At 46.4% G+C, this 25,143-nt stretch overlaps 1 protein-coding gene across 10 annotated transcripts in view; it reads left to right on the plus strand.

Annotated features, from left to right (window-relative positions):
• Window positions 1-25,143, plus strand: part of PLEKHM3 (pleckstrin homology domain containing M3) — a 173,681-nt gene that overhangs the window by 19,012 nt on the left and 129,526 nt on the right. For all 10 annotated transcript variants that reach the window (XR_012905414.2, XM_089779897.1, XM_025187732.3 and 7 more), the window contains 2 exons: window positions 12,207-13,127; window positions 22,374-22,519. Coding sequence is in view for 9 of the 10 variants with exons in the window: in XM_089779897.1 (XP_089636023.1) it covers window positions 12,207-13,127; window positions 22,374-22,519 (1,067 nt within the window). In the remaining variant the exon portion in view is untranslated. The remainder of the gene's footprint in view (window positions 1-12,206; window positions 13,128-22,373; window positions 22,520-25,143) is intronic.

Genomic DNA, 25,143 nt, shown 5'->3' on the forward strand with positions numbered 1-25,143 from the left:
GTAATAGACACCAACCACAACATCGATGCTGTTGTTTGCACCTCTAACCTTAACCCATAAACTCTCAACATGTTTTTCTCCCTCTTTATACTGGAGTTCAGAGCAATCGTCGTGCTCTCTTACATATAGTGCAACTCCTCCTCCTTTTCTCCCCTGCCTGTTCCTGAACAGTCTATACCCTTCCATGACAGCGCTCCAGTCATGCGAGTCATCCCACCAAGTCTCTGTTATCCCAATTAAATCATATTTCTTGGACTGGGCCAGGGCCTCCAGTTCTTCCTGTTTGTTGCCCAGGCTTCTCGCATTAGTGTACAAACACTTCAGGTAACCAGTTGATCGTCCTATCTTCTCCATTCGAAACATGGGTCCTCCTTTCTTTCCCTTCCTCTCTGCATTTCTTCCCGGTATCCGACTTTCCCACTCCCCTCAGGGTTTTGGTCACCGTCCCCCGACGAACCTAGTTTAAAGCCCTCCTCACTAGGTTTGCAAGCCTGCCCGCGAAGATGCTCCTTCCTCTCTTCGTTAGGTGGATCCCATCTCTTCCTAACAATCCTTGCGCCCGGAACAGAGTCCCATGGTCGAAGAAACCAAAGCCCTCTCTGCGACATCATCTGCGCAACCATGCATTTACGTCCTCAATTCGACGATCCCTGCCCAGTCCTTTCCCTTCAACAGGGAGGATGGAGGAGAATACCACTTGCGCTCCAAATTCTTGGATCCTTCTTTTTAGCGCTACATAATCCGCAGTAACACGCTCAAGATCATTCTTGGCCGTATCATTAGCTCCCACATGGAGAAGCAGGAAGGGGTAGCGATCCGAAGGTTTGATCAGCTTGGTAAGCCTCTCAGTGACATCCTGAATGCGAGCTCCTGGTAAGCAGCACACCTCTCGAGATTCCAGGTCCGGACGGCAGAGGGATGGCTCAGTCCCTCTTAGGAGGGAGTCCCCGACCACCACCACTCGTCGTTTCCTTTTGGGGGTGGTGGCCGTCAACCCCCCATCCGTAGGACTACGCATCCCATGCCTTACAGTGGATGGTGTTCCCTTCTGGTTTCTTCCTTGTGAGGTCCCTTCCAGAGCTTTCAGCACTGCAGAGCCTGTGGAGAGAGCTTGAAAGCGATTGCTTACCTCTATAGCATCGGGGGATTCCCGTGCTGGCCTTTTTCCCCTTCTAGAAGTTACATGCTGCCAGTTCTCTTCTTGGTCACGTACTGCCCTCTCTGGCTCTTCTGCCTGCCGTGCTTGAAGGATTAAACGCTGCCTTCTATCGAGGAAGTCTTCATCCTCTCTGATCAAGCGTAGGGGCGACACTTGGGCCTCCAGTCTTCTAATTTTTTTTTCCAAAATGTCGACCAGCTTGCACTTGGTGCAGATGAAATCCGTTCTTTCTTCTGGGAGGAAGACAAACATGGCACACACTGTGCAGGTAACAACAGCAGACCCATCACCAACCATCGCTGCTGTCCTGGAGAAGGGATTTAAAAAGAAAGGCAAGAGAACCTCCCGCCCTTCCCTCTCCCGTTCCAAACTCCCTGTTAGCACTCACTTGTTCGCTAGCTCCATGGTCACTTGCCCACTGCCTTATAAAGTCCCTCCCCCTACCAAGGCTCAGCCAATCAGCAGAGGCTTCTAGAATTCAAACTTTAATTATAGAGGTAGCAAGGAGGGGGAGACGTGACTAGTCGAGTAGTGACTCAACTAGTCACTTACATCCACCTAAGCAGGGAAACGCTGTGTTTTCTAACTTCCACTGGAGTTCTGCCTGAGTCTGGACTTCAGGCACAGCCCCTCTAAAGAGGGAATCTTGTCTTCTGGGTTTGACAGCTATATGCTGTTGCAAGAGCAGCATGCTAGAAAGCTCACTTCTCCTTTTCGGCTACATAGTACTATGGGCTGGGGGCGAGGTTTTCTATTTTTGAGACACATCAATCTGTGTTAATGAGCAACGAAGTTTGGGCTTGAAGGTCTCCTTTGTTGGGATCTTTAGCAGTTGACTGACTTTTGAGCTTTCTGTAAACACTTGAGCGCTGCTCTCCCTCCTGTTCTGTTCCCTAGCCCCAGTCCTGCAGAGTGGGAGACATACGTGTTACGTTCTGCCTGAGTGGTGCCATTAATATCCAGGTAACTCCCCAAGTTACATGCATAAGTGCCTGCCAAATCAGGCTCTTAGGAGGGAAAGTATCTGTGTTGCATTACAGCTCCCCTGAAAGGAATTGATTATTGCTGCTTAACATTTTCTATCGAATTATTTTTTTGTGTAACTGGGGGCTTTTCTCCTAAACTAAAATTTTCTGCAAAAAATAATATTTTTAATTGAAAGCCAACTAAAATTCAGATTTTGTTTTTTCGTGAAAAACCTGGAGAATTTTGTGAGGAAAAATTTCTGATTCTTCATTTCTTTTGATTTTTTTTGCAGAAAACTATTCATAACCATTTTCTTTCTAGATTTATTATTATCATAATGATTTGGCTGAGCAATAATAACAAGCAGAGGGTTATGAATCTGCTACTGCTCTTTTCCTTCTTTCAGAGAGGGTATAATAATACCTATTATAATTATAATAATCTCCTTTATCATCAGCAGATCTCAAAAGCTTCAGATCTTTAATGTAGTTCTCAACTCCACTGTGAGGTAGGTCTGTGCTATTATCTCCACTTTACAGGGGGGAAGCTGAGGCAAAGAGAGGCTAAGTGAATTGCCTGGGGCTCATAGAAGAAATCTGTGGCAAAGCAGGAAATTAAAGCTGGGTCTTGAAATCTGAGGCTCGTGCCCTAACGACTCGGCCCATCCTGTAGGAACACTGTCAGAAGGGGAAAAGTTGGTGGTAGCTGAAAGGCAGGCAGTGAGGCTCAGGTGTTCAGCAGTGCTCTGCAGATGGGAACACATTGGCAGACCTGGGGAGTGGACGGGCGAGGTAGCTGCATTAGGCAGATGGGTAACATGACATGCTCTGCTCTCCTGTGAATGTAGAAGGACCCTTACAGGAGTGTGATGTTGAAGACGATTGGTGAAGTGCTTATTTGACCAATCAGTAAATAGAGCCCATACAGCCTACTGCTTGGAGTACTTACCATAAGGCAGATTTAAGGGGCCTAATTGTGATTTGTGTCTTTGAAAATTTCTCCTGAAGCACTTGCCTCACAGCTTGTGTTATACAGAAGGCAGCTGTGTAGAGCAGGGGTGGGCAAAATCCGACCTGGGGGCTGGATATGGCCCACCAAGCATTTCATTCCAGCTCACCCAGCTGATTAGCAGACGTGTGTACTAAGGATATTAAAGATTAGTCAACTTTCATATGAGCATTTGCTTATTGGATATTAATGTTGACTAGTCAATCCCCTTCCTCCACTCCCCTCCTCTCCCCTCCCCCCGCTGCAGGAAGGGATACTTCAAAGTGGCAGCACCGCTCAGTGCTGCCACTTTGAAACCCCAAGGCGGCAGCTGCACAGCTGATCCTGGGATCAGCTGTGCGGCGGGCTGCCCCTTTAAAATGGCACCTCTGCGGTAATTCAGAGGGGCAGCCCAGGAGCCCAGGGTCAGCTGGCGATTCCCAGCCTGACCTCAGGCTCACTGCAGCATTTCTCGGAACCTGGGATCAGCTGGGGAGTCCCCAGCTGACCCAGGGTTCCACGTGGCGCTTCCCTGGAGTCCTTGGGAAATGCCTCAGAGAGCCCAGGGTTAGCTGGGGAGTCCCCAGCTGAGCCCGGGCTCCCCTCCTGCCCCTTTGAATTGCATGGAGGTGGCACTTGCAAAGGTACAGCTGCCGCACAGCTGATAAGCTGTGTGGCTGCTGCCCCTTTGTAACTGTGCGATTCAGAGGGCAGGGGAGCCCAGAGCATGGAGCCTGGTGTCAGCAGGGAACTATGAGTCCCCCGCTGACTCCGGCCTCCATGGCTTTGAAATGCACAAGAACACCTGCTGGGGACTCTTGTGCATTTCAAAGCAGGCACCCTTGTGCAGCCCGGAGTCAGCGGGACTTTCCGCTGGCCCCAGGCTGTACGCGGAGTTCCGCATTTCTCCTTTGAAATGTACAGGCTCCTGTACATTTCAAAGGGGGAATGCGGAAGTGCCTGTCGACTAGTCAATGGAAATTCCATTGACTAATCAATTAACCACCACCTTGCTCTGTCCTGCAGCCGAGCTGCTCCTAGGTGTTTCCTGCTAGCTTTGAGAGGTGTGGGGATGGAGGGAGGGCAGTGCTGAAGTCAGGGTGTCCCCCTGCCCCTGCACCCCATCTCTGCAGAGCAGGGGCCAGGTAGAGGGGACACACAACAGAGCTGCTCAGATCTGAAGCATGGATGGTAAGTGACTCAGAGAAGTGCCTGTCTTAAGAGGGAGTGCATGGTTTCTAAGATGCCAGCGCGCGCGCGCGCACACTCTCTCTCTCTCTCTCTTCCCCCCTCCCCCCCCCAGGCATGCCCCATCTCTGTAGAGCGGCAGCTTCCCCTCCGCAGGCAGCATCACCGAGATGGTGCTGGTTCCCCCCAGCACCGGCTCCTGTTCCCCCTCCTTGCTGCCCCTCATTCAGAGGCAGCGGAGCGGGGTGGGGGAAGTGAGTACAGGCAGTCCCCGGGTTACGTACAAGATAGGGACTGTAGGTTTGTTAAGTTGAATCTGTATGTAAGTCGGAACTGGCGTCAGCCGCTGCTGAAACTGATCAGTTTCAACTGGGGCTGAATCTGGACGCCAGTTCTGACTTACATACAGATTCAACTTAAGAAACCCAGGCGTCCCCAAGTCAGCTGCTGCTGAAACTGATCAGTGGCTGATTCCAGGAAGCCCGGGGCAGAGCAACTCTGCCTCGGGCTTCCTGTAGTCAGCCGCTGGTCAGTTTCAGCAGCGGCTGACTTGGGGACGCCTGGGGCAGAGCAGCTGGGGTGCTGCTGGGTTGCTCCAGTAGCACGGCTCCTCGGCGCTACTGGAGCAACCCAGCAGCACCCCAGCTGCTCTGCCCCAGGCGTCCTGATTCAGCCGCTGCTGAAACTGACCAGCAGCGGCTGAATCAGGAAGCCTGGGGCAGTGCAGCTGGGGTGCTGCCGGGTTGGTCCGGAGCGGCGCTGCAGGACCAACCCAGCAGCCCCCAGCTGCTCTACCCCAGGGGTAGGCAAGAAAAGCCTGGTCTGCTGGGGGGGGGGGGCACTAGCTGCACCCCCCCCCTCCCCCAGCAGACGAGGAAGACGGGGGTGGTGGGACCACCCAAGTCCTCCACGGCTTTGCTCCATCTCTCTGGTCTGCTGACCTGGGAGACGCGGAGCAAAGCCGCAGAGCACGTGGGCAGCAGGACAGCCCAGGCGCACCGCAGCTGTCCCACTGCGGGCGTGCTCCGAGGCTTTGCTCCCCATCTCCCTGCAGACCAGGGAGACGGGGAGCAGCTTTTCTCGCCCCGGAGGACGGGGGCGGCGGACCGCGGCGCATCTGGGCGTCCCACCTCTCCCGTCCTCCGGGGCAAGAAAAGCCCCGTTCGTAACTGCGGATCCGACATAAGTCGGATCCGCGTAACTCGGGGACTGCCTGTAGTTGAGTACTCTACTCAACTACCCGAGTATCTGACTACTCGCTTACATCCCTAGAATCTGGTAGGTGAGAGTGAGAGAGGCTCAGATACAGAAGACAAGCCACCAGGGCAAAGGGGTTGTAGAATAGCACTGATAAGCTTGGATATGAGGCCTGACTGGGCCTCTTCACAGTGAAGTATTGTTCTGCAAGTATGGTAGGAAAACTGGTTTATCCCTGTGGGGCTTTGAGCTCTCGAGCTATGGAACTTTACCTAATTAATCTGCTGGGGCCATGCTGGCTGCTTCTAATAAAGTTGTGATTTTACATAGCATTTCCAGCTTGGTTTCTATATATTTTTTTCTTCCTACTGTCAATCCAAGTTAACTATCCTGATATGAACCAAACCTGATTTAAATAGCTTTGTTAGTTGCTTTCATCTCTTTCTTCTACCCTTTGAAGCTGAGTCAGGGAGTTTATACAAATCTGGCAAATGCTTTCTCATTTGATATTCCCATTTCCTTTAGAAGAGTGGGATGTACTTTTCATGTATCTAATAGCCACTAATCTGTAACCATTTTTGTAGTGTGTGCACCTTTTGCCTTTTCCATACCTGTGAAAGGGGGCCCTGATTCCGATCTTCCTGACATCACTCTGTCACTTGAGAATAATTGAGCCTAAATCACTGTTACACTGCACCTTGCATTAGTAGTTTTCAAACTTTTTCTCATGACCTTCTTGAAGAAAACTGCTGATGCCTGCAACGCAATGTAATTTGATTAGCATGTGGCCTGTGGGGTGGGGCTGAGGACAAGAGCTTTGGGATGCTGGAGGGGGGCTCTGGCTTTGAGGGGTGGCAGGGCTGGGGTAGGAGGGGCTTGCCTTGAGCAGCTCCTGGTCAGTGGTCAGTGAGGTGCTAAGGCAGCTTCCTGTCTCACCTGGCACCTCAGACATTGCTGCCCCCAGATGCAGCCTGCAGCAGGTTCCCAGCTAATAGGAGTGCAGAGCTTGCACTGGGGCAAGGACAGTGCTCCAAGCCCTGTGTGCTCTCTTCCACCACCCTACCTAGGAGCCGGCCACTTCTGGGGTGCAGCACATACTGCAGTGCAGGACAGGCAGGGAGCTGCCTTAGCACCCCCACCGGTTACCTGATCCCCCTGCAGCACCAAAACCCGGTGCCTGACATTCCATGACCCAGTACTGGATTGCGACCCATTGTTTGAAAACTACTGGCTTATACAGTGACTGACACTGGTGCAAAGTGCTGCTGTTCTGATCAGGAAACTGTCTACTGGCATAAAAGACTAGATAAGGTGTAGCTCAATGGAGAATAAGGCCTATTGACTTCAGTGAAGTTACTCCTGGTATGAACCAACTGAAAGCAAAGTCAGGCCCCTGATTCAGAAAAATCCCATATTGATACATTTAGAAAAAAGGGGAGAAAATAAAAAGCTTCAGAGGGGTGGCCGAGTTAGTCTGTAACAGGAAAAACTTAAAAAACAACAAATAGTAGCACCTTAAAGACTAACAAAACATATAGACGGTATCATGAGCATTCGCGGATGCAACCCACTTCTTCAGATCCAAGAATAAATAAGAGAAGGCTGGGCAGGAAGAAAATAATTATTTTTAAATCTCTATGATTTGGCTAGACTACTCATTAGACTCTGCATCTTCTATTGAATCCTATTCTGGAATAGCTGCCATGCAGGCATTTTATTGGAAGTGAACGGAGGTGGCTTAAGGAATCTAAATATTAACAGGTGTGGAAACAATATACAGTGTGAATAAAGCTTTTAAATAAAGCTTTTAAAATAGGCTAGTTTGATCATAGACTTTTAAAATAGACTTTAATGTCAGAAGGGGCCAGAGAGCTCATCTAGTTAAAATGAGGTTAATTGACTAGTCGACTAGTCGATGGACATTTCTGCATTCCTCCTTTGAAATGTACTTTTCATAGAAGGAATGAGGAACTGTGCGTACAGCCAGGCCAGTGGGAAGTCCCACTGACTTGGGGCTGCATGGGAGTGCCTGCTTTGAAATGTACAAGAGTCTTCAGTGGGCTTTCAAAGCCATGGAGCCCGGGGTCCATGCATTTCAAAACCATGGAGCCCAGAGTTAGCGGGGGACTCACAGTTCCCCGCTGACCCCAGGGTCCATGCTATGCTGCATGCTGCAGGGGGGCGGTCAGCTGGGACTCCCCAGCTGATCCCGGGTTCTGGGGAAATGCCACTAGGAACCCAGGGTCAGCTGGGAGTCCTTAGCTGACCCCGGGCTCCACTGCCCCTTTGAAACACCACCCTGGGGTTTCAAAGTGGTAGTGCCGCACAGCTGTGCAGCGCTGCCACTTTGAAGTACCCCTTTCTCCCCCCCCCCCTTTGTTGCCTCCATCTCATAGAGGCAGCAAGGGGTGGGGGGATATCAACTTGTCAAAAGACCATCCAATAAGCAAATGCTTATCGGGTAGTCGACTAGTCTTTAACATCCCTAGTCTGACCTCCTGCACATTTCTCCATTGATCCATATCTCAAAATCTTTATGTCTTTCATTTGAGGAGGTGAATATAATTGCCCTAGAAATGAGGTGCACTTGTTTCAAACATATTGTGCACATTTACCATGACTGAAAATGTGATTCCCTAAGAATGGACAAACCCATAGTTAGAGGTAAGGATGTTAAATTGTGGTTAATTGACTCGTTAATTGACTAATCAAGTAGTCAATGAAATTTCCATCGATTGCTCAACTAGTCGATAGGCACTTCCGCATTCCTCCTTTGAATTAAAAGGAGGAATGCGGAACTCGGTGTACAGCTCGGGGCCAGCGGGAAGTCCCGCTGACTCCAGGCTGCACACAGGTGGGTGCCTGCTTTGAAAAGTACAGAGTGTTCAGCGGGGGCTCTTGTGAATTTCAAAGCCATGGAGCCCAAGGTCATTGGGAGGTCCCTCAGAGTCCCCCTCTGACCTCAGGTTCCATGCACATCTGGGAGTCCCCAGCTGACCCTGCGTTTTGTGTGGCACTTCCCCGAAAGTTTTGTGTGGACTCCCCAGCTGACCCTGCAGGACAGTTTTGTGCAGATTCCCCAGCTGACCCTGGGTTCTGGGGAAATGCCGCACGGAGCCTGGGATCAGCTGGAGAGTCCCCACCTGTTACTGGGCTCCATGGCGCTGCCCTTTTGAAACACAGAGGTGGTGTTTCAAAGGGGCAGCCGCTGCACAGCTGATCCCTGGCTCAGCTGTGTGGCACTGCTGCTTTAAAGTACCCCTTCCCCCTCCTTTGCTGCCTCTGTCATAGAGGCAGTAAGGGGGGGAATCAACTAGTCAACAGACTATCTGATAAGCAAATAAGGACTAGTCCTTAACACGCTTAATTAGAGGTAGCTTAGTTCAGCATTCTCAAAGTCAGTTTTGCCTTCTTTGAGGCTAAAGACTGAGAAATAGAGACCAGGTTTTCTATTAAGTAGTATTATCTGCAAACTGCTGCCCAGATCCATTAGCGTAAAGTTACTTATAAGGCTATATAAACCTGTTTGGGCTCTTATAAACCTGAATATTGGAAATTGATTGCCAGATATAAATGCAGGACAGAAGCAAAGCAAATATGCTAATTATCTGGGAAATTCCTTCTTCCATCTAAAATAACTGAGAAGAAGAGAAGAGGATGTGACTTGGGAAGGAAGTGAGCATAATCTGCAAGATGCAGAGCACTCTGGTCGCAACCCAACAAAACACTTCAGGTAGCCCTAGTGAAATTGATGGAGCTGTTTGTATGCTTGTAGATTGCACAGCCAGAAAGGACCATTGAGATAATCTGAGAACTTCCCCAAATGACTCCTAGAGCAAATCATACAGGAAAACACCCAGGCTTGATTTAAAAATTGTCATTAATGGAGACTCCATCACAGTCCTTGGTCCATTGCTTCAGTGGTTAATTACCTTCACTGTTAACTTAAAGTTAGAGTGATTTGCTAAATTGGGGCCATAGTGCTCAGCTCCTTGTGGGAATGAGCCTCCTAGGAGATTGGAAATGAGAGTCCAGTTTAATTGTGTGTATTAATTACCTGTCAGCCCCACTTTTAAAGAAGCAATAATCCTTTGTGCTGTGATCAGTTGATCCTGCAGCCACAGAAATCATTGTCAAAGCTGCCATAGTGTTCATTAGTGTAGGATCAGGGCCTTAAAGTATAGTTCTTTCAGTTAAGGGTTTTCCAGGTGCTTTGCAGAAATGAATGGATTAAGCTTCATGACATGCCAGCAACAAAAAAATGTTCTGCCTTTTCAGGTAAGTAGGCTGTAGCAAAAAGAAGTTAAATGAATTGTCCAAGGTCACACAGCGCATCAGTGGCCAATCTGGGAACAGAATCCAGGAGCTGTCTGTCTAGACAAAGCTTCGTAATCTACAATGTATTCATATAATGCATGAGTGAGAAAACACATTTGTTTGGTTTTTAATAGCAGCATTCAACTGGCACGTGACAGGACAGGCTGTCTGCCTACAAACAGAAACACAACAAGCTGCCCGGCAATGGGAAAAATATTCTCCCAGCCTTGCTTAAATCACTGCTGATCTTTCCTCTTCCAATGGCTGTGGAAATCAGCGATACTTTGCAGGTGGTGAGCCACGACCTTCGAGAGATGTAATAAAAACAAACTACCCAGAGAGAGGAGGCAATCTGCATAGAGAATTCTCTCCTACTCCCAGCTGCTGTCTCTTTCACCTTATTTTTCAAAAAATTACTGTTCAAGAAGGCATAAGCCCAGATGTGGGCTATTTACTGTGATTATCTCCCTTGTAACTGTGCCTCAATTTAATTTCCATTGGGGTTTTTGGGGGGTGTGAGGGGGAGAGAAGCAAAATGCTGTTTCTGAGGTGGACAGAAAGATGGCAATACTCAGTAGATGGGTATTATCTTGCTCATTGTGCATCAAGGAGATGAAGCACTAGAGGTAGATGTAGGAGGGGCACCTGCTAATACAGCTCATTTATCCAGCATCTATTGCCCAGACCCAAACAGTAGGCATTTGAATCAAGCTGGCTGATCATTGTGGAAGTGTGTGAAGTCAAAGCTAGTTCCCAGAAGCTTGAGGGAAGAAGGGGAATTGGAGGGGGAATGCCTAGATGTAAGACAGAGTGAGACAGCTTTTTCTTTCACTCAGGAAAAGACAAACACATTTCTGTGTAGCCTAGGAAAGGGGAGTGGTTATGAGTTTGTCTTATTATGGAAGAAGCTTGAACTGTTGTCTGTACTTTGGAAGCAGAGAGAGCAAGCGAAATTGCTGCTGGGTTTGCAGCAGCTCTGCTGCTTTTATTGGATTATCAGAAAAGGAAGAGGACTGTAGAATATGTTCCCATTATCTGCACTACAAAGGGATTAGTGTGGGTTTCAAAGAAATTAATGGCTTTTGAGTTAGCACAGAAATACTAATGAATGTCAGGGCCAGAGCTGTAAGGAAATCAAAATTGGTTTCTTTTTTTTTCTTTCTTTCCATTGTATTTGGGCTATGAATTTAATTTTTCTCTGCAATTTTACCTATGGTTTTCCTCTTTTAGCTGAATAACTCTCTAATAGGCTGTCCCTTTGCAGGGAGTTGTTAAATGTGTTTGTTTACATCCATTTCAGACAGGATAATGCTTAAATCAATGAAATTGTTGAAAACATGTCTACTATCATGATGTTAAACATGGTTTTGTCCGTGGTTTGTCAGGATAATAGTAAATGTAGGACATACTAGTTAAGGCCAATCTAAACTTGACCATTTTTCCTGCTGTAGTAGTACGGTAACACCCTTAGCTTGGTTTTGTTGTTGTTAGTTGTAATTGATGGCTGTATAAATTATACCATTTAACCAGCTAACTGTTGGTGGTTCCTGCCTGTTGGCTTGCCTGGGCCCTGCCCGCTGGCCCAACACAGCCGGGAATGGAGACCTGCTTGGTGCTTCCACATAGCCGGTGTGACTCAGCCGGTGAGGGCTGCTCCAGCCTGGTGTGGTTGGCCATCCAACTGGTTACCTGGTAAGCAGTCCAGTAAGGCTAATGCTTACCAAGTAACTAGTTAACCTCTTACATCTCTAGAAGGAAGCATAGACATGTTTCTCAATAATTAAGATGCCTAGGAGGTTTTAGATGATAGAATGAATGACATCTCCATAGACTGAGACACTCTAAAAATATTACACAGCTGAGCCTGGCCACTTTTTAAATATGATTTAGCACTTTAGGGTTTACGTTTCTGCAGTACAATAGGAGGCAATGTGGTCTAGTGGAGAGTGCACTGGACTGGTTGTCAGGAGATGTGTGCTTTATTCCCAACTCTGCCACTGACCTAATGGGTGACCCTGGGCAAGTCATCTTATCTTTTTGTGGCTTCAAGTCCCATCTGTAAAATGGGGGTAATGATACTGACATTCCTTATTCTAGCACTTTGAGATCCACAAATGAAAAGAGCTGTCACAACCTTAGGTATTACTGTATTTATTTCATTTTAATCCTAATCTGAAAGTGACTGCATAAATATGTTAGCCTCTGATGCTACTGCATCATATATCCCTGCTGGAAATATTTATGTGGGCCAACCTAACCAGTTCCCCTCAGAAATGTAATACAGCTTCCTTTGATGTGCCTAGTAATATTGGGCAATTGCTGTGATCCAGAATGAATATTGAGTGAATCATTGGAAAAGAATTAAGTAATTGTCTCATTTCATTTGTTCCAGAACACAAGCTGGCATTCCCAAATATTCTGAAGAAGGGATACCTAGAAATTAGAAAGGACCATGACAACTACTGGCAGCCGTGTTATGCAGAGCTCTCTCCATACAAACTGTACCTGTGTTATCTTGACAGTAGTGACAACCAAAATTTTCCTACCATGTATCTGCTTTCACATTTCCAAAGCGTCACTGTGACAGGTAGCATTGAAACAAAGATAGTGGATGTCATTCTGTTGAATAACTCCCAGATGCATCTGAAGGCAGAGTCACCATGGGAGACTTTGGACTGGGGGCAGAAACTTTGGGAAGTGGTACATGCCTCTGTGTCAACTTTCATGAGGCAGCAGGAAGACCTAGAAGACTCTCAGAAGTTGGATAACAGCAGGGACCTTTCCCAGATTCGTGGCTTACAAAAGAAGCCTGCTACAGCTTTAACCCAAAATAGAAAGGAGTACCAAAACATTCTCAGATCAGGGACTCTTTATAGGCTGATGGTCCAGAATAACTGGAAAGCATTTACCTTTGTCTTAAGCAGATCTTGTCTCATGGCATTTCAGCCTGGGAATCTCGATGAAGAGCCTCTCCTGACCTATAACATCGATGTGTGCCAAACTGTCCAGACAGATATTCTGGATGACTGTGACTCTTGTTTTCAGGTAATTTTCCCTCAAGATGTCCTCCGCCTGCGTGCAGAGACCCGTCAGAGAGCACAGGAGTGGATAGAGGCCCTGAAATCTGCTGCCAATGCAGCTAGAAGTTTAGATCCAAACCAACAGGTTACTCTCAGAAACAAAGCCAGAAATCAGTCTTTTGGGAAAGAATTTAGACAGAGCAAGCGCCAGTCTGTGACCACTAGCTTTCTGAGCATTCTGACCACCTTGTCTTTAGAAAGAGGACTCACAGCCCAGAGCTTCAAGTGTGCAGGTAAGCAACTTCATTACAGTGGCTCTATCTAGGGAAAAATAGACTGCACTTACGCAATCCCTGGTAAGGATTCATGCACATTTGTCCAAGAAATGGACACACATTTTACATGTGAGTGTATCAGATCTGGCAAACTAATGCTGGGTTTGACCTCGTTAGTTAGCATTCCAATGTGGGATGTCCAAGTGAAAGAGAAGATGTTCAATACTTACTAGGCAGAATGTGTAGGAACGGAGTCCCTAGCCTCTGTTTGTCAGCGGCTGGAAATGGCTGACAGGAGAGGGATCATTTGATGATTACCTGTTCTGTTCACTCCCTCTTGGGCATCTGGCATCGGCCACTGTCAGAAGACAAGATACAGGACTGGCTGGACCTCTAGTCTGACTGGTTGTTCTCATGTGTTGTAAGGAGTGGTGCTGTAGGTGGCGCTCTTTTCTCTGAGTCGGAACTTCTTAAGTAACACAAGTACTCTAAGAACATCTCCCATCGTATTAGTTTTTGTAAATCCCTTTTAAAATTAATCTTCAGCATGTGAGGATTGTTAGCCCTTTGGCTCTTTCTGTATGTGAGTACAGTGCCTAACACAATGGGGATAGAGATGCAGCCGTGTTGAATCTAAATTCTGGCGCTAAAGTGCCCTTTAATGACAACAAAGGTTTTATTCTGCAGAAAATAGTGCTGGTGATGATAGGTAGTGCTGTACACTCTGAGTCTGGGTAGAGTCCCCTCCACTTCCCCCTCCCCCCTTTGAAGTGAAAAACACCATCCTCCAGGTGTTGACTTTGAGTCTTCGACTGCTTATGGTTATTAGGAATTCTACAGCATGTTTGTAAGAACAGAATGTCGAGCCATTGTCAGGGATCACTTCCACTTTGAGGAATCATATTCTGCCTTCCTAGGATTTCTCTTTAGCATCCACTGAATACACAAGTATTATTCACATCATGCATCTGATGAAGTGAACTGCAACCCGCGAAAGCTTATGCCCTAATACAGGCCTGGCATTAGGGCAAGGTGAACAAGGTGATTGCCTTGGGCCCTGTGCCTTCAGGGCCACGCGCTGCCTGGCATCCACCCGGCCACTTGCTCGCTGCCCTGGCTGGGAGCTGCACGGTGCAGCCAACCACAGCATGCTGCCTTGAGCCCCACAAACTATGTGGCTGGGCCTGTAGGGTTGCCAGATGGTCTCCCAAAAAACACTGGCTAAAAATTTGTCAAGCCAAAAAAAAAAAAAAAAACCCAAACCACCCACACTGAACACACATCTTGGTAGTGTGGCTACTGCCAAGAGCCACCAAGCTGGGAACAAAGGAGCCGCCTGCTACTCAAAGCAGAGAGAGGCAGATCCCGGGGCAACACAGTGGCAGGGGGGAGGGGCGACCATGGGTAGAAAGGTGACTCCCCCATAGCCAGGTCTTTGGGTGTCCCAGTGGGAAGCAGAAATTCCACCCCAGTAAGTTTTGGCTGAGAGACCATGGAAGGCGCCTAAACGCAACCACAAACCACCCGCGGGCTTCTCTCCTGGACCATGGCACCACAACGTGCTTGAACAGTGCTCAGGAGCAGGGACAGGGCTTCTCCTCCTCCCCAAGGCACCACTCCTCCTCAGATGCAATCAGCTGAGGGCTCCCAGCACCGATCGCGGCCCCGCCTCCCAGCCTGGGACTCCCTCTGGTTGCATGCAGAAGTCTGGCGGGGGCAGGGGGAGTGGCTGGAACTCCCAGCCACTCCCCCGGCCCGGCTTCTGCATGCAACCACAGGCTCCCAGCTGGGAGGCGGGGCCACGATCGGCCATGATCAAGAGTCCCAGCCACTCTCCCTGCCCCCATCAAGCTTTTGCATGCTACCACAGGCTCCCAGCACCGATCACGGTCCCGCCTCCCAGCCACTCCTCCTGCCCCCGCCAGGCTTCCGTCCGGTGCCCAACTGGAAAAACAGAAAATACTGGACATTAAACATGTCCGGTATTTTCTGAATTTTTTTTGCCAGACAAAGGGCGCAAAAACCAGACTGTGGGGTAGAATACCGTACACCTGGCAACCCTATGGGCCTGCCCTAATAAATGTGTTAATTGGTGCTACACGATTCCTTGGTTTTGCTGAAACAGACTAACATGTTGCTCTGAAACTTGTGCTGTGTAACTGCATTTCATTGGTGAGTTAGGTGATTCAAAGGGAAGAAATCTTGTCTTCTGTTCTGGCTTTCTATTGTGGGTTGTGCCTTTCCCCTGGGATCCCAGAGAATTGATTTGGGGTCTCTGGACACTACCACAATACAAATAAATAATAATAATAATAATTATTAATAACTGGGAAAAACTCAATCCTGTTTGCTTCAGGGAGGAAAAGTTCATGCCAAGAAGACTTTTGGGAATAGTCTCAAAGATCTCCATGCATCTTTGTTACTATATAGGCGATTTCTGCTGTTTTACTTAATAGGCTGCTGTTTAACCATAGGCTACTGCTTGCAGGCATTAAGAGCTTTCCCTCCCTACCCACCCTCCCACCCTGGCTGCTGGAGGGGTAAGCCTGGAAAGGAGAAAAAAAAAGTTTTGCTGTGAATTCTTCAGCCATTTAGTGCAAATTCCTGTAATTACCGTCATTGTGTCCTGTCTGAATGGCACATAATACAGCAGAAGCCTTTCCTAATTGAGACCTTACAGGAGGTACAAATCCCTTCTTTGTTCAGCCTGCCAAATTAGTGCCGGAAAGTGGCAGGGTCCGAGTGGGAATCAAAGGAAAGCAACACAAAGATGGAACTTAAGGCTACAGTAATAACCCGCTCTTGTCTTGCAGAAAAAAAAGTAATGACCAATGAAAAATGAAGTTTTTTTGTTATAAATTCCCTTGACATGACAGCACCTCAGGGCTGCTTTATTTATTTAGTAAAAGTGATTAAACAGTAATACAACAGGGCAGTCCATTGTCTGCCATGCTACTGCCCACCCTACAGACCCCTGCTGCCTTGGCTAATTGATTGACAATGAACCTCTGATAAAGAAATTTGTTGGGAGGTTTGATGGGTTTTTCCCTCCTCTTTGTTTCTTTGTCTGAAGTTTCTTTTTGTTTGAATTGCACTCCATATTCCCCCTCCCCCTTTTAAATGCTTTTCAGGGACAGCTCCCAGACAAACAGCTGACAGTCGCAAACAGGTAGAGAAGAATGAAAATCTCTGTGCCTAGCCTTTGACAGGTTTATCTTGGGCAGACTAGCACTTTCCAACCATGGATGTAAGCCAGGGCAACAGTGTCAGACATAGTGATGTGGTGAAGGGAAAGAGAGGGGGCAGATGTGCTGGGGTGAGGAGGGTAGTTTAAAAAAAACATTTTCTTTTGGTGGGAACTGATGTCTTAGTTTGGTCTGTATGTGCAACTGACTTCCCCCCGCTGGTTTCTTCCTCTCACTGTGGGGCAGTGCAGGACATTCCAGTTCGCACACATGTTTTCAAGGTGGGGAGCTAGCATTTAGTCTGTTGATTAAAAGGTTTGGGAGGGAGTGGAGATTTTTAAGACTGCCCAGAAGATAAATATTTTCTGGAGAGAAAGTGGAACGAGCTGCATATCCCATTGACTCTCTCCCCCCCCCCCCCCCCCCCACCCCAAGAGTCATCCTCTCCTCGGTCTCTAATTGTGTACCCTAGACACTCCTCTTACAAGGCAGGGGGCGGATCCTGCAGTGCTCTTCCTTAGCACAGGTCCCCGCACTGGTGGTGAATATGGAGATTTCTGTAAAGGTGTAGGGTTCCATGCTAGGGGATCACGTTGTGGGATCAGAGGCCTGAGGCCCTGATCCTGCAAACAATAAGCACATGCCTAATTTAAATTTAGGTGGGACTACTCCATGTGCAGAAAGTTAAGCACCTGCTTAAGTGCTTTGCCATACCAGGGTCCAAGCTGGTAAATGTCAAGCTTCATGGTTTGGCTTTTAATGTGCAGCTGTGGGAAAGGTAACACGGCCACAAGGTCCTTTTCCATTAATGGGTTGTGTCACAAATAGATACACTCTTTAGTTAGATCATTTGGATACAGGCAAAATCCTTGAACTGATCAGATTAGGAATATGGGATTTGTCAGCCTGGATCAAAGCATGTGTCCATCAAGTCCAGTGTCCTACATCTGGCAGTGTCTAGTAACTAATTCTCAAGAGGAAAGAGTAGCTGCCTAGTCGCTTCAGTAGAGTACCCAGTTGTTTGGTCAATACTGTGGGGTCAAAGGGAAAGGATAGGAGCTTCTCCCAGAGAATTGTGGGGACCAGATTATGCCCTTGGCTCCTAGCTGTTTTTTTTTAGTGCCCAAGTTTTGCAATGGACAGGTGAGAGGAGCTGCCTTTTTCCAGGTCTCCTTGCACTGTCATTCTCCTTTGGGAATCTTTTTTTCCTCTTCATCTCTTTTTTCCTTTTTACAGTTAAGTGTAATTAAATTAAAAAAAAGAAAACACACTCTAACTGCCAGTCCTAATGAATATGTGCATTCCATCCTGATGTGAAATGTGCCCAGTATCTTTATTGTTGTAGCTTTCTATTTTCCAGCCTTGCTTTTTTCCCCCTCTCCCACTGTTCCCTTTCCTGCTGTGCCAGAGGACTCCCATTTATTGTTCTGGTGCTTGCCGAAAAGATACACGCTGCTGCTGGGGCTCCACACACTTGGCTGTAAGTGCTCTCTCTGCCAAGCTGAATGGCATGAGAGCAGTTGAAGCCAGCTGGCCTACATCTCTGGCTGTATGAGCTGCTCCTGTGGCTGGCTGCAGTAGAGACCATGCAGGAGCGGCTGAAAGTCTGGTGGCTTTTGAGGTGGCACTCTGTCCGTGGCTATATAATCCCATTTGCGCTGGTGGAGAGGGTCTGGCAGTGCAGAAATGGAGTCCTGCAGCTCTTTCTGCTACATAGAGCTAGCATGGAGCCCAACCCCGCTTGGGAAAATGCTGATTTTTGTTTTGTTTTGTGTTGCAAAATGAAATCTGTGTGTCCTTAATTCACCCTGCAAACCAGCAAATGTTATTCTCCACAAAACTATTTAGTTGCTTTAAAAAAAGCCAACTACAGTACCAACTTGATCTGCCTTTCATCAAACCCCTGGCTAGTGGATAGCTAGAGGTGCTCACTCTTTGAATTCGGACAGCACTTTGCGAGTGCTGTAGCTTCCCAGAAGTTCTGTGGTACCCATTGAACTCTAAATAGTATAGGCCAAATTTCAACAAGCTTTTTGTGCAATAATATTGTATCAGAAGGTCCTTTTAAAGACCCTGAGCCTGTGTTACTATAATTTAATTCATTCCAGCCTCAGCCCCTCAATCTAGCCCAGCAATGGGCAACCTAAGCTAACAAGTGGCTCTCCTTCATCTCAGTGATCATCAAAAGCAAGACGACCTCCCAGGATAGGGTGGTTCTGCTAACTGTGCTTGGGTCCCTAGAATTGGTGATGTGTGCCAGTTGAACCAAAGCAGCACTTGGATTGGATGCAGAGAGAGCCCACGGCTCTCACAGTCAATGATGTGTGCAATCAGCACACACCTCACGTCACATGGGCGGCCTAATAGCAGATATTACCTCACTCACCTTATCTCTAATATCCTGGGACCAATGTGGCTGTAACAACACTGCAAAACCAGCATCTGCAAACTACTTATTCCCACAGGCGTTGAGATAGGAAAGGCAGAGTCAGGAAAACAGTTAAGCCAGCGGCTTTCAGACCAGCAATATGGCATGAATGTCAGGCACTGGGTCTCCTTGCTGCAGTGGGGGGAGGGGAAAGTCAGGTGACCAGTGGGGGTGCTAAGGCCTGTCCTGCACTGCAGACTGTGGGACGGGGTGAGGGGGGAGGGAGAGTGCACATGCACTGCCCCTGCCCCAAGCACTAGCTCTGCACTCCCATTGGCTGGAAACCTGCTGCCAGCTGCTTCGGGGCCCCGCCCAAAATTTCAAAAAGTTTGAAAACCACTGAGTTAAGCAGCTGCAGCAGAGACAGGCTTACAAGTAATTTTGTGCAATATGATTGAGAAATCAGAATAGTCAATCCAGATAGTTTTCACACATTGAAAACAAATTAGAGGCTGACTGCTTCATGGCTTGGTGACAGGCTATAAATCTTCATACGCATCTGTAAAGCATTATGTATAGCTTTATTGCCTAATGAAATATAGATGCAAGTGTGATAACTACATCAAAATAATATAGTCAGATGGTGACTAACAAGAGGAAAGTCACCCAAACCACACACACCATAGTGTAGCACTCACCCAAAATAGAGGTAGATAGAGGCTTTGAATCTGAACTGAAGTACTCTCTAAGGCGATGTCTATACTACAGCGAAGATCGAAGCTGCCACAGTCGATCTTCCAGGGTTTCAATTAGCAGGTCTAGTGGAGACAGCTAATTTGAAATGAGAGAGGCACTCCGGTTGATGCCGGTAGTCCTGCTTCCATGAGGAGTAAGGGAAGTCGAAGGGAGAGCATGCTTCCCTTCACTTCCCGCAGTGTAGACAGCACCAAAATTTGAGTTAAGATACTTTGATTTAAGCTACACAATTAATCTAGATGAAGTTGCGTATTGTAATTCAAACTTATCTCCTAGTGTAGACCAGGCCTAAATAAACAGCTAGTATCAAACCATGACACCTAAAATAAGTTAAAAATCAGTGAGAAAACAGTGTGCCCCTCCAATGAACTGCTGAAAATTGAAAATTAAAAACAGATTTTTCTGCTAAATAGCCTGCAAGGCCCTGATAATGGTTATTGCCCATGCTTAGTTTTCCGTACACCAGTCACTTTGCAAAGTAACAACATAAGAACAGCCGTACTGGGTCAGACCAAAGGTCCATCTAACCCAGTAGCCTGTCTGTCAACAGTGGCCAGCACCAGGTGCCCCAGAGAGGGTGGACTGAAGACAATGATCAAGTGATTTGTCTCCTGCCATCTTTCTCCACCCTCTGACAAACAGAGGCCAGGGACACCATTTCTATCCCCTGGCTAATAGCCTTTTATGGACCTAACCTCCATGAAATTATCTAGCTTCTCTTTAAACTCTATTATAGTCCTAGCCTTCACAGCCTCCTCTGGCAAGGAGTTCCACAGGTTGACTACACACTGTGTGAAGAAGAACTTTATTTTATTAGTTTTAAACCTGCTACCCATTAACTTCATTTGGTGTCCTCTAGTTCTTCTATTTAGCGAACTAATAAATAACTTTTCTTTATCCGCCTTCTCCATACCACTCATGATTTTATATACCTCTATCATATCCCCCCTCAGTCTCCTCTTTTCTAAACTGAAAAGTCCCAGTCGCTTTAACCTCTCTTCATATGGGACCCGTTCCAAACCCCTAATCATTTTAGTTGCCCTTTTTTGAACCCTTTCCTAGGCCAACATATCTTTTTTTGAGGTGAGGAGACCACATCTGTACACAGTATTCAAGATGTGGGCGTACCATAGTTTTATACAGGGACAGTAAGATATTCTGTGTCTTATTTTCTATCCCTTCCTTAATTCCTAGCATCCTATTTGCCTTTTTGACCGCTGCTGCACACTGTGTGGAAGTTTTCAGAGAACTATCCATGATAACTCCAAGATCTCTTTCCTGATTTGTCATAGCCTAATTAGCTCCCATCATACTGTACGTAAAGTTGGGGTTATTTTTCCCGCTGTTCATTACTTTATACTTATCCACATTAAATTTCATTTGCCATTTTGTTGCCCAATCTCTCAGTTTGGTGAGATCTTTTTGGAGTCCCTCACAGTCTGCTTCTGTCTTGACTATCCTAAACAGTTTGGTATCATCCGCAAACTTTACCACCTCACTGCTTACCCCTTTCTCCAGATCATTTATGAATAAGTTGAACAGGATTGGTCCCAAGACTGACCTTTGGGGGACACCATTAGTTACCCCTCTCCATTCTGAAAATTTACCATTTATTCCTACCCTTTGTTTCTTGTCCTTAAATCAGTTCTCAGTCCATGAAAGGATCTTCCCTCTTATCCCATGGCCATGTAATTTACACAAGAGCCCTTGGTGAGGGACCTTGTCAAAGGCTTTCTGAAAATCTAAGTATACTGTATCTACTGGATCCCCCTTGTCTGCATGTTTGTTAACCCCTTCAGAGAACTCTAATAGATTAGTAAGACATGATTTCCCTTTACAGGAACCATGTTGACTTTTGTCCAACAAATTATGTTCTTCTACATGCCTCACAATTTTATTCTGTACTATTGTTTCGGCTAATTTGCCTGGTACTGAAGTTAGACTTACCAGTCTGTAATTGCCAGGATCGCCTCTAGAGCCCTTTTTAAATATTGGTGTCACGTTGGCTACCTTTCAGTCATTAGGTACGGAAGCCGATTTAAAGGACAGGTTACAAACCACAGATAATAGCTCAGCAATTTCCCATTTGAGTTCTTTTAGAACCCTTGGATGAATGCCGTCCGGTCCCGGAGATTTGTTAACATTAAGTTTTTCTATTTGTTCCAAAACCTCCTCTAATGACACTTCAATCCGGGACAGTTCCTCAGATTCATCACCCACAAAGGTCGGTGCAGATTTGGAATCTCCCTAACGTCCTCAGCCGTGAAGACTGAAGCAAAGAAATCATTTAGTTTCTCAAAATCTTTTTTTGCTTTTCTTATTACAAATGAGAGTGATGTTGATATTGTCCATTCATCGCGTCTCTTTCCTTATTTGACTACCAAGACTGGAGTTTGAAGATTTATCTATATGCCCTGAAACATCTCTCAGTCTGACAGCCACCTAACACAGCATTTCTAACTCATTTCATCTGTTTATGTTATCAGCTAGTTCATACTGTTTTGTGGTAGACACACAAAATCCCAGGATTTGAGGTGTAAATAAACAAGGAAATGATCTTGCAGTATGGTGTTTTTGTGTGTACATCCAGTCAAAATTCTAAGTGGGGGTGTATCAGTTTTTGAGCGCCCGGCTATAAGACAGGTAAGAATGGATTGCCTGAGTGCCCTAAGCTCTCTCTGATTTTGGTTGGAGTTGTTAGGGGCTGCTCTGCATCTCTGAAAATCAGTTCTAGGCATCTCAAGTTGGATGCCCAAAATTAGTAGACATTTTTTAAATTTGAGCCATAATGCTGAATTATCCACATATTTTGTTGTTTGCAAGGGCTATGAAATAGTTCATCTTCTAAAATTGTTCTCCTCTGAGAAGTGGTTAATTAACTCCCTTATTACACCCTATTAAACATCACAAGCAAAGGATACAACATCAATATTATTTTCTTCTTCCTTTTCCCAGGTTGTCAGCGCTCTATAGGCTTGTCCAATGGAAAAGCCAAAGTGTGCAGTTACAGTGGGTGGTATTACTGCAGCGCCTGCCATGTGGATGACAACTTTCTAATCCCTGCACGACTAGTTCATAACTGGGACACTTCGAAATACAAGGTAATCTTCTCAAGTCTTGGTTTGAGAAGAAATAAATCAAATACCATGTAATAGAACAAATGATGCTGAATTTTCAAATCTAATTTTATAGTCAACTAATATTTTCCAATCAATCACATCCCTGACCAGGATGGGAGGGTCATGCCCAGCAGTAGAAAAAGGAATCAGAGGCCAGTTAGAAGTTGGGGCTGAACGTCAGAGCTGGGTTGCCTGGGTCCAAGGCAGGAACAGAATTAGAACCAAATAGGAGCCAGACTAGGAACAAGCAGGTGCTGGAGCTATCACAACTGTGGATGAATACTTTAAACCAGGGCTGCTCAACTTTAGAAGCCCCAGGGGCCACAATGATGCTCACAGCACATGCCGAGGGCCGCAATTTAAGTCTGGTTGCATATACATGCAAATAGCTTATTTCACACTGACGGGCATGAATACAAAGCACTTCCCATGATGCCCTGGCACTCTTGGCACCTCCTCCCTGGAAGCCAGAAATGCCGACACCCTGTACCCCTCTGTTCCAGCCAGCCCGTCCACGTGTGTCTTTCAATGCACACCCTACCTGGGAGACACCTCGCTATTGTGGAGTGTGTTACCAGTGCAGGCCATGTTCAAAGGATCCTACCTGTGGGCCACATGTTGAGCCCTGTGTAAACCCAAACCGCACCGTGGGCTGCAAACAAACGTGCCGCGTGTTGAGTAGCGCTGCTTTAAACAATCCTTGAACTGCTGCTGGGCTTAAGAGCTGGTCTACTGACTCTTCCCACCCATCCAGCACTGTAGCTACTAATTTAGCTGAGCACAGGCCAACTGTGCTCATTAAGTTGCCCAGAGCTGGCTGTGCTGCAGGCCCTAATTCCTGACAGTTCATGTGTCCCCACCACATTTCTTGCCTACTCAGCCTGTGACTCCTCAGTGGTATATATTCAAATCTGCAGAGCCCATCTTACTACCTCGTCCCTTTTTGGATCTTATAGTGTCACACTCCTCCCACTCGACCCACTACTGCTGCAGTCCTTCATTCTTGCCTATCTTCTCTGATGGCCCTAATCTTCATAGTCCTCATGGACTGGGCCTTGGCCATCTCAGACATTGCCTCTTTCTCCACAGTTATAAGAGCTGTGATTATCAGGAGCTCAGCAGTTGATGGATCCCAAGAGGAGGTCTTGGAGATAGGGGCGCTTTTTGATGGTAGGCACTAATTCTATGGAATTCCATCCTGTTGGAAATCCGAATAAGCCCAGATCTCTCCAGCTTCAGAGTATAGTGGATGTCAAACCTTATAAATCAGAAGGATGGCACAGCAGCACTTCCTTTGGCATAAGCAACAGAAATAATGTAAAAAGAGAATTGCGTATTCAGTCATAGGAGGAAGATGTGGTAAAAAGTAAGTACAGTTTTTAGATTGGATTTAATCTTTTTTAAAAAAACACTCAGATGCTGAGAATGCATGGGTGGATATTGAAAAATGGATGAATGGATAGACAAGCATGTATCATCATAGTCATGGTCTCATTGTGCCACTGGCTCTTAAGTCAGCAACAAAGCTCCTTCATTTCTGTCTGTTTCTGGTAAGTCTTTCATTGACTTCACAGCTGTGTTCTAGGTTTTCATCTCGTCTTCCACAGCTCTTTGCCATATTCTTCCCAGGTGTCCATCTTATTGCTGCTCTGGTGATGGAATCGGTTTCCACCCAAAGCACATCTCCAGTGCCTCCTGTCAGTGATGGTGCTTATCTCTTCTTGGAGACAGATATATACTCCTGGCGAATATATGCATCTCAGCATGTTTCACAAAGGGCACTGAAGAAATGGTGCACAGAATATGCTTTTCCATTGCATCTTTTCATTGGGCAACTACGTTGTTTTGGCATTGCAGCGGCAGTGTGCTGAAACAATAACAGACTTATGAGGAAGGGAGATTATACTGAAGCTTCAAACATAACAGATACTGCTAGAAGAGGCTGTTTGATGTTTTACGTCTGGGAATATTATTATTACGGGTTATTTGAAAAGGAAATAAAGGAACTGGTAAATGCTCTGTTAGGGGGAAAAAAGCAGGCTCTCTCTCGAAGAAAATTTATCAAAAGACAGATTATTAAAGGAAACCAGAGCCTGCCATTAGGAAAATGATAATCTGATGCCAAATAATACAGATTTTTCAGGAGTTAATTTGCCTAGGTTTACAGTAGGCTACATAAAAAGCACAAGCAAAGTAAGTACAACCAAAATTTCATACAATGACTTGTTATACTTCTCTATACTGTATACTACATACTGAAATGGGACAATATTTATATTCTGATCAGGTTTTTTTATAATTGTAATGTAAAAATGAGAGAGTCAGCAATTTTCCTGTATTACTGTGCTGTGACACTTGTATTTTTATGTCTGATTTTCTAACAAGTAGTGTTCAAGTGAGGTGAAACTTTGGGGGTACACAAGACAAATCTGACCTCTGAAAGAGGCTCAGTAGTCTGGAAAGGTTGAAAACCATAAGCTACTGGAGCTAGAAGCAGGTCAGAGAGGAATTTGTTACAGTGAGAAGTGATCCCTACTGTAGCCCTTCACAATGTTAACAAAACTATCACACATAACACCAGGCACTGGCTGCAGGTGAGTAATTAT

The sequence above is a fragment of the Pelodiscus sinensis genome, chromosome 7, assembly GCF_052426305.1.
Source record: "Pelodiscus sinensis isolate ZL-2025 chromosome 7, ASM5242630v1, whole genome shotgun sequence".
NCBI classification, from domain to species: domain Eukaryota; kingdom Metazoa; phylum Chordata; order Testudines; family Trionychidae; genus Pelodiscus; species Pelodiscus sinensis.